A 13,654-nucleotide genomic window follows, 5' to 3' on the forward strand; every position below is an offset into this window, starting at 1 on the left:
TGTTTCGACGTTCAGCAAACGAGGACGCTGCTCTGCGTAGCTGAGCTAAAGTTCAACAAACAAGTCATGTAAGTTGAGTCAAACTGTTACATGTTCATAATGTGCACAATTTATGACAAATTTGTTGGTATTTTAAGGTCAAATGGTCGTACATTCCCTGAAAAAAATGCCCGACTAGCTTAATGCACTCATCCGACTAATTCCTGAGGAAAAGAGCATACCTAAAACTACATAATATTAAAGATAATGATGATACAATAATAACGCAAGGGAGTGTATGAGTATAAAATAAGGGAGAAAATCACGCAACGGTTGCAAAACAGTTCCAAATATTACCCAAAATGCTGTGCACACATAATGAAGGTTTTATGATGTCAATTCACTTGACATCATTTCCTTAAGGGGGAAAAAACGAAATGAGAGCAACTTGAAAGTCAACCAATGGCTCGTGTTCACTGTAAATAGTGAGGCACATGATTAGCAGCAGACTTGTTGTTTATTATTAGTCGTAACAACGTGGAGTTCTTGGCTAATGAACCTCCCAACGTTCTTTTTGTACTTCATTATTCCTGCTTCCAATTTTATTGGCTGTCTCTTTTGGTTTTTATGCTTTGCAGCTGCAACAGCTCGTCTAAAACCCGCTTTCCAACCAAGGAATATAACACTGAAAATTTGGGTGTTGTAATAATAATAACACCAATAATAATACAGTGAAAGCCAGATGTTTTGGTGTTAAGAGTTGCCCCGGAATGGCAAAATAAATACTACGCATAAAAAAAATAATACATGCTTGACCAAACTGCGACTTTTAACGCTACCTCACGATTGACCAGGTGTCTGCTACCCTCTTGTGGCAATACAGCGGCGTACACAGATCACGATTGTCCTGTTTTTATTTACGACGGTCTTGACATACGTCACTCCATGTCGTAGGAATAGAACTCGTAAACCGGCGACACCCTATACGTCACAATATACGCAATTTATCCCAAGTAAAATTGCCTTAAATCACGTTAGAAAACAAGTAATCGTGTGTAAGGATCAATAGTCAAATCCCTGATCCCGCCCACTACAATTCAAAGTAATTTTAATATCGTTTAAATGTATACATTTCTGATATAATACCCCAAAATCGTTCAGTGCAATTGTTCCACATTTGTACTTATTTTAATACATTTTTATGATAGATGTAATTTTTTTAATCCATTAAAAATATCCATATAAATAAAGTATATATCAATATATAAATCTTTAATACAGATACAAAGGAAACAAAACCCATCAGTAATAAAGCACTCGCACAACAAAGGTTTTACAGAAAATACTGTTTAATTAAAAATCTTAATGGCTTGGGCATGAAAACATGGCAACACAACGAACGCCGAGGATATTAAGAAGACAATAAATAAATCATATTTACATGAAGACGGCAACAAAGCAGCAACAAACATTTTAGTAGGCGAGTTGTCAAGAAAAAAAAGGCGAGTTAAAAGACTTATATTTCAGCATCCATTTTAAACAAGACCTTTCCTGTCTTGAAAATGAAGCTCGTTTGAGATGGCCAATCGAATGAGAGTGGGGGAGCGTACCTTTCTTTCAAGAGACAGGCACGTAAAAGTTTCAAGACCCACGATAAAGCGCTGATCATGCAAAGTCCCTCCAGTGGAGCTCCACCCCAAAAAATGTACCACGTTTAAAAGTCCTCCTTAAGGCCTTAAATGTGACAATTCATAATCTTAAGTCAATGTGCTAACACATAATGTCACATCAGTCCCAAGACAATGATTCTTTAGTACTAGCATTTAAGTATAGAATCTTAATCTCTTCATATTAATACCATCTGTGACTACTGGAGGAAGAAAGTCTTCCAAAATGGCGAGCCAACCTGCCAAAAGGCACATTTACAGACGTTACTTAACAGACACCTGACGTGAGCCATCCAAGTAAATCCGACGCTAAAACGCTCCACATCGGGACTGGAATGTGTTCGCTCTTCTTTTGTCTTAGCGTCTCTGTTACTGTTGGTGCTTTTTAGTCAGAAACGGTTCAAAGCTGCGAGAAGCTCAAGGCGAGGACGATAACGCTTGCGTGGTTTAGCGTTGAAACGACAAACTCGTCGTAGGGCTGGGTTGACATGTGCAATTAGGGATACGCAAACACGAAGTAAAAGTGCGTGTGATGCTATCGTTGTTGCCTGAAAGGGTTGCGTAACGAGTAGAAACAGGAAGTAAAAGAAAATTGGTGCTGAACTGGGCTGCGGAAAAAAGATGCAAAAGTGAAGTCGATGCTGTTGGTGCTTAAAACGGGCTGCGGAACAAATGCAAAAAGGGCTGTTGTTTATACGCATATGGGCTGCAGAATGAACGGAAGCAGGAGGTAAAAGTAGATCTGATGCTCAGATTTCGACAGGCTTGTCGAAAATATAGAAACAGGTAGTGAATGTGATGCGGTAGTTACAGTCTAAACTGGCTGTAGTACAAACAAAACAGGAAGTATAATTCAATGTCACGAAAAAAAATGGATGCCTAAATAGGCTGCAGAGTAAACACAAAATAACCTAGGTGGTTAAAAATATGAACCCGATGGTATTGTTTGTCCTTTAAAAAGGCTACCGAAAAACTATTAAAGGAGGTAAAAGTCAATGACATGCTATTGATTCTGCCTGCCAAAATGGAGTGCACAAACAAATACGATTTGCTACGATTTAGCGGCAACGGCCCATCCCTATGTAGAACCACGGTCAAACTGTTCGTACGACATCATTATTAGTATTATTGTGACAAAGATTCATTTGGACCGCACGTGGCCACGTAAATGGTACGACACAAGCTGCTAGCGGCGGGGGGTGTTGGGGTCACATTGAGTCGACATGGTCCCTTGAGTGGTAACGACGTACGCTTTCACGAACATTTGAAGGCTTTTGGGGTTTTTCCGTGTGGGACAAAGCGTGAAAAGGTTCGGAGGCAACCGACAGCGCGACGATGGCACGAGGCGGAGGGGGTCGCGGCGGGATTATGTGGCGATGTGCGCGGCCGAGGGCACGGACACAAACTCTCGTAGGATGTTCTTGGCCGTCTCCAGGTTGTTCCTGGCGATCAACAGCGCCTTCTGGATGTCCTGGATGGAATAGCCCTGAGACATCAGGCACTCGATCTCCCCGCTCAGCACCCCGCCGGCCGAGGGGGGCGGTGGCGTGTGCGAGGAGGAGGGTCGTGGGGGCTGCTCCGGCGAAGCTGAGGGGGGCTCGCGGTTCAGCGGCCGAACCCGCCGGTCCGAATTGGCGCGACGCGGGAGGGGTTTGGGTGGGCGCTCGGGGTCCACGCCGGCTGCATACAAACCTGCGATGCCGCAAAAAAATAATAATAATAAAAAAATAAAAAGGGGGGAGGACACAAAGTAAAAGTGAATTTGATGATCTCATTACTAAGATGAACAAATAGAAACAGGAAGTGAACGTGATGCAAAACGGAGACGCGGTTTAGTGTGTGGATGAGGCCACTTGTAGCGTCACGTACTGGCTTCTACGGCTCCGTCGATGCTGAGCGTGCTGAAGGCTTTGGAAGGACCGTTGACATCCGCCAGAGCCCGCCGGGCGGGCGCCGGAGGGGCCAGCGGGCGAGGGCAGTCGTATTCGTAAGTGTCCTCCAAGGAGCCTTCCATGGACTTGGCCTGGTAGACCGCCGAGGAGGAGTGCTGAGGACGCTCTGAAACGCACGCACGCACGTTAATACACACATTTATGTGCACAAACCAATCCGCGTCCACACAAACGCACGGAAGGGCACAAATAAATGCATGAATTCAAGCACACAGGAAGTTGAAACCATGTCCCCCAAAACAGGAGAGGATGCCGGTGAAGTTCGTGATGGCGTCGAGTGGGGGAGGCGTACCGTGATCGAGGGCCTCCGAGGCAGCAGCCTGTGCCTGGATGTTACACATAGCCTCGTACACCTGAGGGTCCGCCGAGTCCACGTCTAGACCGTCACCGCTGGAACCACAAGTGAATGACAAAATGCTCAGGTTTTTTTTTCTATTACCCATTTGACACCTTATATTACATTAGTATACCTTGCAGTCTGACCATAGTAATTGTATTTTGACTACAATGCTGCCTCGTGGCTGTAAGATGTACCGCAAAATAAACACCACATCCCAAACATCAATGACATTTATAAATCTCCACTTTCCGATAACCAGAATATTGGCGCCATCTTGTGGCTCCAAAAAAAGTTAAAATAAATCACCTGACGTCATTGTGGGTTGCTTGACTGGGAGGTGGAGGCGGTGGCACCAAAGAGCCAGCGATGATCCACGGGGCGCCGGATGCCGGGAGGGAGGTGGGACTCATGTACTCGTTCTCTTCGCAGTCGGTGGGCAACTTCTCCCTGCTGGAAACGGCTGACGTTGGCAGCGACCTGAACAAATTCAAGTCCAAAACCCTTAACTGAAGCCCCGGTTATACACATTTCAGAACCACTTGCAATAGTGAGCTCTTCAAAACACACACACGCACACCTAATGCTTTCGTGCAGAAGGAAGTCGGTCAGCTACGAAGGCAAGTCAGAACTCATTCTTTTCAGCCTGCTTAGTTACCAGATCGTGAAATTTTGAATCACCGGTGCCCAAACATTTTGTTCAATGAAAATCTTAAAGCTTTTTCGGTTGTGTTTCTTTTTTTTAGCATGTTACGTTAGCGATTACGCACGATTTGAAACAGGACAATGGTGAGAATGTTATACCTGGCGGCCAGGCAGTAGATGGCGTTGGTGGCCACGTTGGGCTTGCCTGCCTCAGCGCCGCCGCTGGCACCGCCACTGGCACCGCCGCTCTGAGGTGTGGCGGGCAGCGCATTAGCGGGCGCCTTGCAGGCGGGCCGCGGCACCATATAGTTGGCGGCCCAAGCGGGCGTGTCGGGCGTCGAGGGCAGGGGTCTCCTCTGTAGCCTCGAGTCCGCCGCCGCCAGGGAAGGGCGCTCCGGGGGAGGCGGCGGCGGTAGCTCTCGGAGTGCCGGGGGCAATGGGAGGGGCTTGTCCCTGTGTGTGGCCCCCATCTGCTTGCGGCAGAAAAAGACAAGGGAGGTTGTTTTTGAATTTAAACCCGGTTATGGGAGACTTTCAGAATTCCAGGCAAAGCTAATGAGTGGTTCCAGCAGTCCAAATGTTATTTTTTCCTTGAGCGGACAGTGTTTGGTAGACTTATACAAGACCTTAGCACAGGCTCCTTGGACCAGCTGGCTGTGTGAGTTCGAGGGTCTTTGCTGAAGGAGGTCCAGCCGGGGAGGGACGGGAGGCAGCTGGGACACGGGAGATGGCGGGCGCTCCACCTACACACGCACGCAGATTTCAGTGTTTTAAGATAAGAAAACCTTTATTAGTCTCGCAATGAAGAAATTCCCGATTCACAGCATTACAACTACAGTGGTCCTCTGACAAAAAACAAAACAAAACTTTTTGTGTAAAACGAAGCTCGTCAACATACTTCATCATCTCACAAGATGATGGCAAAGCACTTCTTTTGTCTAAACAATGTTCTTCATCTTACGCTCTTCTAGCTTACGTCATCATAGTTCCTTGACCCCAAAACGCCACAAGTTGACGGAAAAGCACTACTTTTACCATAAAGAAGCCCCTCAACTTACTTCAACATAGTTTCTTGGAGCCAAGATGCCAGAGGAGGGCTACTTTTTTTCTATTTTAACCCCCCTCTGGTTTAAAATATCCAATGTCTCGCCCGAGCACAAATGTTTGCCCACCTTTGGACTGATCGCCACATATGGCATCCATATTGTGGTCCTGCGGACTGAACATACCTTGCTGCAGGCCAGCCTGCTCATGACGAGGTTCTGGTCCTCCAGACGCTCGTCGTCATCCTCGTCGTTGGCGGCCGCCTCGGCCCGGCTGGCTCCCCCCTGGAAGCCGGCGAAAGCACCCCCGCTGGCTTTGGGATGGAAGGGATCCACCACGATGGGCTCGGTCCCTTTAATCTCACAGCGGCAGAAGGGGCAGCCCTGACCCTCTGAATCCTGATATCACACAAACAAACGCACACGTTTGTTGACAAGAGGGGAAGGGTCGGGGGTCGTTTTTAGGAGGCGGCGTGTGCAGTCCCTCACCTGCCAGGCAGTCAGACAGGAAGTGCACATCAGGTGTCGGCACGGCTCGATCTTGACGTCCTTGTCGTTCTCGGCGCAAATCTTGCACAGCTGGAACGTGGAGCCCATCTCGCAGTACAACTCGTACTGCTCCTACAAAACCGAAGAGACTGCGTGTTGACCTCGGTGGCGTGCGCATGAGAGAGTTGTTCATGAGAAGAACCAACCTGGGTAACTTTGATGTGGTCTTGCGGGGAAGGTTCGCACAGGCCCGTTAGGTCTGGGTTCTGCGCACGGCCATCTGGGAATAGGTAGCTGGGGAATACACAAACGGGGAGGCCGATCATTCAAAACATCAATTGGTAAATACTTGACTTCCCTTCCTGTGTTCAGCGCACGTGGACTAATTGGATGTCTTTGACTTTGCAATAATGAATGAAGAAAAAAAAAAAAAAGGTAAAGCAACCCGACTCACAATCCCTCTCTGTAGCCGTCGATGAGCGCTTGGAACAGAGGCTTGTTATGAGGGATGGTCTGCAGGATGTTGCCGTCCGCCGTCACGTAGCCGATGGCCCACTGGCCCAGCCGCGTGCAGCTTAGCCTGAAGATGTAGCTGAGGAGGCAGTGTACACTTGTCATGTATTTTTGCTTGTTAAAAAAAAAAATGGACTATGAATATAAAGACAGAAAAATAGGGCTGTTTAATTTGGGGATGGAATTTCAAGATGAACCTAAAATGCACTTTATGGTCTTTACCTGCCGGGCTTGTGGATGAACCTGTGCAGGCGCGCCTTGACCTCGTCATACGTCAGGAAGGCCATGTAGCCCGGGTGTGTGACGGCAAGACTGTTCCAGTTCCGCAATAGAGATGACCACGGCTACGGAAACACGCGTATCGACAGTAGGGAATGTTTGTGTGACGAAATGAGGCACACGACCCTCAACCTCAACACTGCGGGACATCCTCTCTGTCGGTCGGCCGGGGATGCTAATTGCCCTTCAAAACGGCTTGGCAGCTCGTCCTGGCTAACCTGGAAGAGCCTGGTGAAGATGTCGAACTCAAAGACGGAGATGTAGTCGTTGCAGGTGAGGTCGATGGTGGACTTGAGCGCCATGGCCTCCAGGCCCGAGCTGATGGGGTGGAACTCGTGCAGCGCCTGGCGGAACGTCCTCCATGGCACAATGGTCCTGCGGGGGGCGAAGACACGGCCACGATCACAGCCCTCCCAACACGGACGCGTCGTGGTTTTTGTGACACAAACTCACTTGTCCCCGAAGGAGCGCCTCCAAAACTCGGCGGCGTCGGCTTTGGTGATGCGGAAGTTGTCCCCCTGGAACAGGCCGTTGGGGAAGATGGCTTTGAGCTCGGCCAGCATGTGACTGAAGATGAGCGACAGCTTGGTGAGGTTTCGCCTGTGGGGGGGGGGGGGGACACTGACTCGATGATGTGCGTTGGACCTCTCAAAACAACCCCGATGGTGGCAGAGGACAACGATAGAAATGACATGACCTCATGAGGAGGAAGGACTGACTTTCGCTCTGTAATCACTTTGAGGACAAAGAGGGAAGTGGACGTGTTCATCAGAGATCTTTATCGGAGAATGGCCGCTCTTCTTGCTGATGCTCGCTGCATTGCAACACTCATGGAAAACCAGACATCACACAATGCGTTTGATGTCGCTTTATACCCACGCATCACTCAAAGCGCAATATGCCTGAATCAGCCAGGATTGCAAGCGCTCGGGTTAACAGAAACAAACAACTGAGACAAAGTGAGGGGGTGAGACTGTGACACTGACAAGCATCGATAGGGATGCCAATTATCTGTTAAATCTTGTCATTTTCAGTATCGGGCAAGAATGTTCCACGTGCTGTTTTATGAGGGCCCAAAAAAAAAAAAATCACAAATAATTCAGCTCTGTGAGCATCTAAAAAGGATTATTTTTGCCCAAGTACACATTTTACTGTTTCCATGATTTTCCCATGGAGAAAAAACCCCCCACATTAAATAACCAACCTATAAACAACGATGATTCAGAAAGTTGGAACAAACTGTCATCTCTCTGTGCAAAAACTGGAATATGCAAATGAATATCTGACAAGACTATGCTTCAGGCACATCTCTTTTTTTTTTCTTTGTCGAAATACATCCTTCATTTGCATATTCATAATAGAGCTTTTGTAACTCGTCGACACTGGGTTCGATTGACTTCAGTAGAAATGTGTGAAATGTGTAACCTCTAACAACAGCCATTTGTTTGAAGTTGTGGTGGCAGATTGAACGTAAAGACATAACGTGTTGCATCATACGGTTCATGTGCCGGTTGTATGGTGATGTAAAACAAGATGTTGACGCTCACCTGGGCTGCGAGTTCTCCTCGTACATCCTCTCCTTGGCCTCCTTGAACAGGCTCATGGTCTGCTTCGTCTTGTTGGTCAGGTTGTCCATGACCACGCGGAAGTACTCGTTCTCGCCCAGCATGTCCATGCGGCTCTCGTAGCGTGACAGGATGGTGCGCAGGTGCTGGTAGGTGTCAGGCAGCAGGTCCAGGATGTACGGTGGGCTGTTCTTCAGTGCCACCTTGGGGTTCTGGCACAAGCGCACCACCTTGCATGGACAGGAATCACGAGTGCTTAATGGTGGCAGAGAACTTCAGCTCAGCAGAAGACAAAGAGACCATACCACAAAATGTACACTGGCCCACTAGCTTCATGCTAACGCACGATGCAAAACACCTTAGATCGGCTAATTCAACTAGCCTCAATATTGCGGTCGTTACACCCCTTAAAGCAACACGCAGACAAACAGAATAACAACATGCACAGGCATATATTCTTTATCCTCTGTGAAAAATGACTAATTACATTTTTTCATACTAAAAACACATTATAAAATGTTTTGGGTACCGGTAATTGTTTTAGGAGTGTTTTGAGTTCCAATAGGAGTGTTTTGAGTTCTAAGGGTGGTCACGGAACAAACTGAACTCCTGATTTGAGGCACCACTGTACTGTATTCGGTTTCGCAACAATTTGCAAGTTAAATCAGTGGCCTGTTGTAAAACCTCCGTAATCCATCACAATGCTTTCTTGATATGAATCATGAGCTGCGGCATTTCAAAGTAGGTCGTCTGCTTATTGAAACAAGCGAGCAATAGTTTCAATTCGTTTTACCTTATTATATGGTCCAATGGGAAACCACGCAACGTGGAACAATTAGACTGCCTGTTCCAACGGTCACCGACCTAAAACCTTCATTACCCGTAGAGATGTTTCAAGCAGGATTTTCCAATCACGTAAAATTGCTCACCCTTTCAAGGCGCCTCCGCATTCAATGGAGATGTTTGTTATAAAACGTCTATAGACATTTTGATTTAAGTGAGCATCAACCTATCCATTTTCTACAGTGCCAGTCTTCATAAGGAGCCAATGCCAACTGATTTTGGGCAAGAGGCGGGTAAATCTTGGATTTCTTTCTCCTTTTCTCCCCCCACAAAGTTATTCAAGTGTTAATAATGCCCCTAGATACCGTTTATCCATTGGGTGGCGATGTGCATTTGAGGTTGCATCTGATTGGTCAAAGTCGGATAAAAGCAGACAATTTGTTGCAATACTCATATTGCACGGGCCATTCTCGCAATGACGATATTTTTTTTCCGAGTCCACGTTTTTGTTTGACTCTTCCAGCACAGTTCTCCATAAAGGTTTTTAGTTCATGAGCTTTGTTGACAACCTCATCCAAAGTATTTTTTGACACAACCACGTATACTCAATTCGAACTAAATGGCAGCGGGAGTCAATGGGAGATTGTTGAATTTCGTGGCTTCATCAGTACTGTCGTTAAATTTGAGAACCCTGAAGAGGGAAGTGACAGTTGAAAAAAGCAGAGGCCAGTGCTTAACTCCGACAAGAAACGATGCTTACCTTATCCATGAGCTTCCAGCATTTCTCCACCATTTTCTTGTCCACCACGGCGGGCTGGTGGGGCTGCATGGGCTGCTGGTGGGGCTGAAAGGCGTCCTTCATCAAGCCGATGAGACCCGCGCCCCTCCTCGGATTTCCGGCCATTAATTCGCTCGGTCACCGGGGGTGGAGGGGGTGAGCCCGCTTGACAGCCTCGGGATGAATCCTCAATCCCTTTTTCCGACACTTACGGTACTCGCACCGCCTACGATGGTTATCCGGCAAGCTTGGGGGTGGGTGGGAGAGAATACAAAGAAAGGGGAAGAAAAAGGCGCAGTGGAAACGATGCGATCGCGACGCTGCTAGCAACCGAGCTACATTGGAGGGGGGAGAAAAAGCCTCTCGGCGTTCCAAACGCGACATAAACGCCGCCGCGAGGCGGTGTCGGTCGCTTAACGACGACTTCTCGCGTCGAGTCGAAGCCGCCCCGCGGTGCCAGCCGAGCTAATAATAAACCGGCGGTGTGTTAATCGGCCGCACGGGGCGATCAACAAGCAGGTTCAGACCGAGAGCAGTTCACAGTTTGCAGCCGATGAAAAGTCAGCCAGCAAAGCCAGACCACACGCGGATATCCGTCTGACACCTCCAAAATAAAAAACGTCAATTAGATGACACCGCCTGTCCTTTTGACTTGATGTGTAGGAACTGTTTCTACACAGCTACTCAATTTACGAATGTTGGAGGTTACGATCAGCGAGTGAAGTAGTTTGCACAACCGCGTAAAAATAATCGGCACTCTGTGTGTTTTAAGGATTTAATGTGTATTTTCCATCCATTATCCAAACCCCTTATGCCATGGGAAAACCCCCAAAACAAGCAATATGAAAAATAAATCACAAATATTCAGAAAATAAAGCTTAATATCGGGGAAATTAAGATACATATATTGGAAAATTACTGTTAAACTAAAAATAAAAAAAATTACCATCACAAATATTCGAGGGGGAATGGAATAGACGCAAAAATCAAAACGTCAAAATATTAGGACAGCAGCTCAGATAATGCATGGATAGTGCAAGAATACTGTCGCAGGAGAAGGCACACTTTGTTTCACTCTACTTCTGTTTTCCATTTAATTGTTTTGTATTTATAGCCTTGCCTGTAAGTGTTTCCATGCAAATATTCATCTCGATTATGACATTTCAAGGTGAAAAATAGTAAGTAAAAATACTTGCATTATGATTGTACTGCATTAGTAAACTCAAAACAGAGGTGGCAAAGTACTCACACTCTGTCCTTATGTAGAGGCATAAATGTGCACAAAATTGACTGGTAAAAGTAGAAATACTGATTTGACTCCTTCACTTAATTCAAAGTAAAAAGTAAACAAGATGAATAGAAATATGACGTTTCAGGGTTTTTAACTGTGTTCAAGGAACTTAAACATGTTTTCATTTTTCCTGTCATGTTTGCAGGATGACTTCAAAGAGATATCACAATATTACAACAAAAAAAGAAAGATATCTGTTGCACAAAGATGCGCAGAAGTGCTACTGTATGGAAAGTCACATTAATATAAAGGACAGAGATAGAAAAGGCGGAACTGGTTGAAAAGTTGAAAGAACAAGCTAAATGCAGAAGTCACAACATTGAACAGAGGTTTGCTGTCAGGGTAAAAGACAAATTCCATTTAATGACCCAAACTTTATTCTTTTGGTTCCTTTATTTAAATGAGAACTGCTATTATGTTAAACTATAATGTAACTTTAACAAGGGAAGCCACACTCTAGTTCTGCAAACAAATATGTCAGTGGTAATCAATTGTACATGCAAAAAATTTGCATCAGTGCTAAATTCGGAATAATATTATTTGTATAGAGATATGTTGAGTTGACTTCGTCCCTTCCTTGGTGGTGTTTGTACAGAAGAGCGACATTAAAAAAAAAAAAACCTGAAAATCAGGAGAGTTATCTGAAAGGTCTAAATAGGAGCTCCATTGAAACTGGCAGCAATATTGAGAAGGTGAGCTCCCAGCTCAGCGTGCTGCCCACCGGGGAGGAACTCGGCCGAGAGCTCCCTGTAGGTGCTGCAAACTCTGCGCTCCCGAACATCCTTCCGGAGAATGCCGTGTTTCCAGCGATGCCGCGCCTCTCCATACAACACTACTAAAGACCTGCGCGGGAGTGCCACCTCTACGTTCACTTCTCCCAAAAGTCCAAGCTGCTGGAGACCCTGTTCCAACGACATGGTCAGCGTTGTGTCCGACAGCATGTTGACAGTGACCAGACGCTCTCCCCACAGCCAGGAGTCATCCAGGTGAGGGTCAATAGCAGAGCCTCGCTGAGGGTGGTAGTCCAGATTGCATTGCTCCACAGGCTGGAAGCCTGCCAGAGTTTTTTCTTGTTGCATTCGCAGCACTACTTTTTTACTCAATGCAGGAAGTCCACTGAAATTGGCGGGACGCACTTTCCTCTTTTTGAAGTTCACTTTTGGGCCAAAATCCTGTAAAAACATAATTGCAATCACAATATTATTATCATATCAATAATGTTTGACAGCATTGTCTGTACCTGTTTCTTTCGACCTGATTGGGACAGATTCCAGGTGTCTTTGTCCATGCTGCTGATTAGCTCCTTTTCCTCCTCCTCCGATAGGAAGTCCTCCCACAGGAACACTCCGGGAAAGGGAAATGATGCGGGTTTGCCATCTTTGTGAACAGCGAGCTCTGTCTCTGGGTTGTACGAGTAAATATGTAGGATCTACATCAACATGGAAACAATTGTTATGCTGGAAATTGTATATATTATAATTGTAATGTAGAACTTGGCTGATATCATTTATTTGCCGTGTTTTCAGAAAATGTCATCATTTTGCAGTCATCGCTTCCTTTTTCTGTAGATTAATAATTATTTTTGCTTTTTAGTGTTTTTGTACTTGGAGCTCTAATTTTTGCATTCTTTATTTAGAGTTGAATGACCAAATTATTAACACTTGTAAAAAAAAATACACTTTCAACAATTGTTTGGTGCATTTGGCTACGAATTTAAATTTAGGTTGATCCTAAAATTTTACGTGCAAAGATTCACAAGGTGCGACATTTCGCGTTTTTATGAATCTGTAATAACACGATGTCATTCGGATTGTTCGGCGAGGGCACCCGTAGCTCGCAAAATACGGGTATATTGTTCCTGTGCTACTACAAATTATATCAATTAATGACAATTTACTAACAGCTAAGTTTACCTTCTCTTCTGGAAAGTGATTTTCTTTAAAATTCTCACACAGAAGACAGCGCCGGACACCTTTACAAGCACATGAAGCAACAACTCTAACAGGAACCGTCATCGTACCTTTATCTTCTTCTATAGGATGTTAGGGGCGCGCGCTTCAAACGAAGATAACTACTGCCATCTAGGGGGTGGTTGCGGTGGATCGCTTTAGCACTAGGACTACCACTCTGAATGTCACTAAATAGCTATTATAAATACACAGAATTGAGTAGCATGGTTCCACTTAACAACGACGCATTTCATTATGTATTTAAGATACTTAAAAGGAAATTTTGTTTTTTGCTTAGCTAGTCAGTCAATAAAGTTTTCAATAACCGGAAGTACTTCATTTCAAACTGCGGCTACAGGAAGTACGTCATTCGTGCCCCGGGAA

General features: G+C 45.7%; 2 protein-coding genes across 2 annotated transcripts; both read right to left on the reverse strand.

The window, feature by feature from the left end:
• Window positions 1–1,310: 1,310 nt before the first annotated feature.
• Window positions 1,311–10,589, reverse strand: LOC147193984 (E3 ubiquitin-protein ligase CBL-like). Its single transcript, XM_086131514.1, has 15 exons — window positions 10,013–10,589; window positions 8,452–8,699; window positions 7,358–7,504; window positions 7,123–7,279; window positions 6,848–6,969; window positions 6,567–6,704; window positions 6,319–6,406; window positions 6,113–6,244; window positions 5,810–6,022; window positions 5,207–5,323; window positions 4,740–5,050; window positions 4,245–4,415; window positions 3,891–3,988; window positions 3,516–3,704; window positions 1,311–3,338 (listed from the first exon to the last, which is right to left on the reverse strand). Exons 1-15 carry the CDS (start codon window positions 10,154–10,156, stop codon window positions 3,013–3,015), a joined length of 2,601 nt encoding a protein of 866 aa, XP_085987640.1. The 5' UTR covers window positions 10,157–10,589; the 3' UTR covers window positions 1,311–3,012.
• A 1,106-nt stretch (window positions 10,590–11,695) lies between these two features.
• alkbh4 (alkB homolog 4, lysine demthylase) lies at window positions 11,696–13,340 on the reverse strand. Its single transcript, XM_086131025.1, has 3 exons — window positions 13,235–13,340; window positions 12,562–12,750; window positions 11,696–12,493 (listed from the first exon to the last, which is right to left on the reverse strand). Exons 1-3 carry the CDS (start codon window positions 13,334–13,336, stop codon window positions 11,972–11,974), a joined length of 813 nt encoding a protein of 270 aa, XP_085987151.1. The 5' UTR covers window positions 13,337–13,340; the 3' UTR covers window positions 11,696–11,971.
• Window positions 13,341–13,654: the final 314 nt, after the last annotated feature.

This window comes from Hippocampus guttulatus, chromosome 15, assembly GCF_054856545.1.
Source record: "Hippocampus guttulatus isolate MCC_2025c chromosome 15, RoL_Hgut_1.0, whole genome shotgun sequence".
NCBI classification, from domain to species: Eukaryota; Metazoa; Chordata; class Actinopteri; order Syngnathiformes; family Syngnathidae; genus Hippocampus; species Hippocampus guttulatus.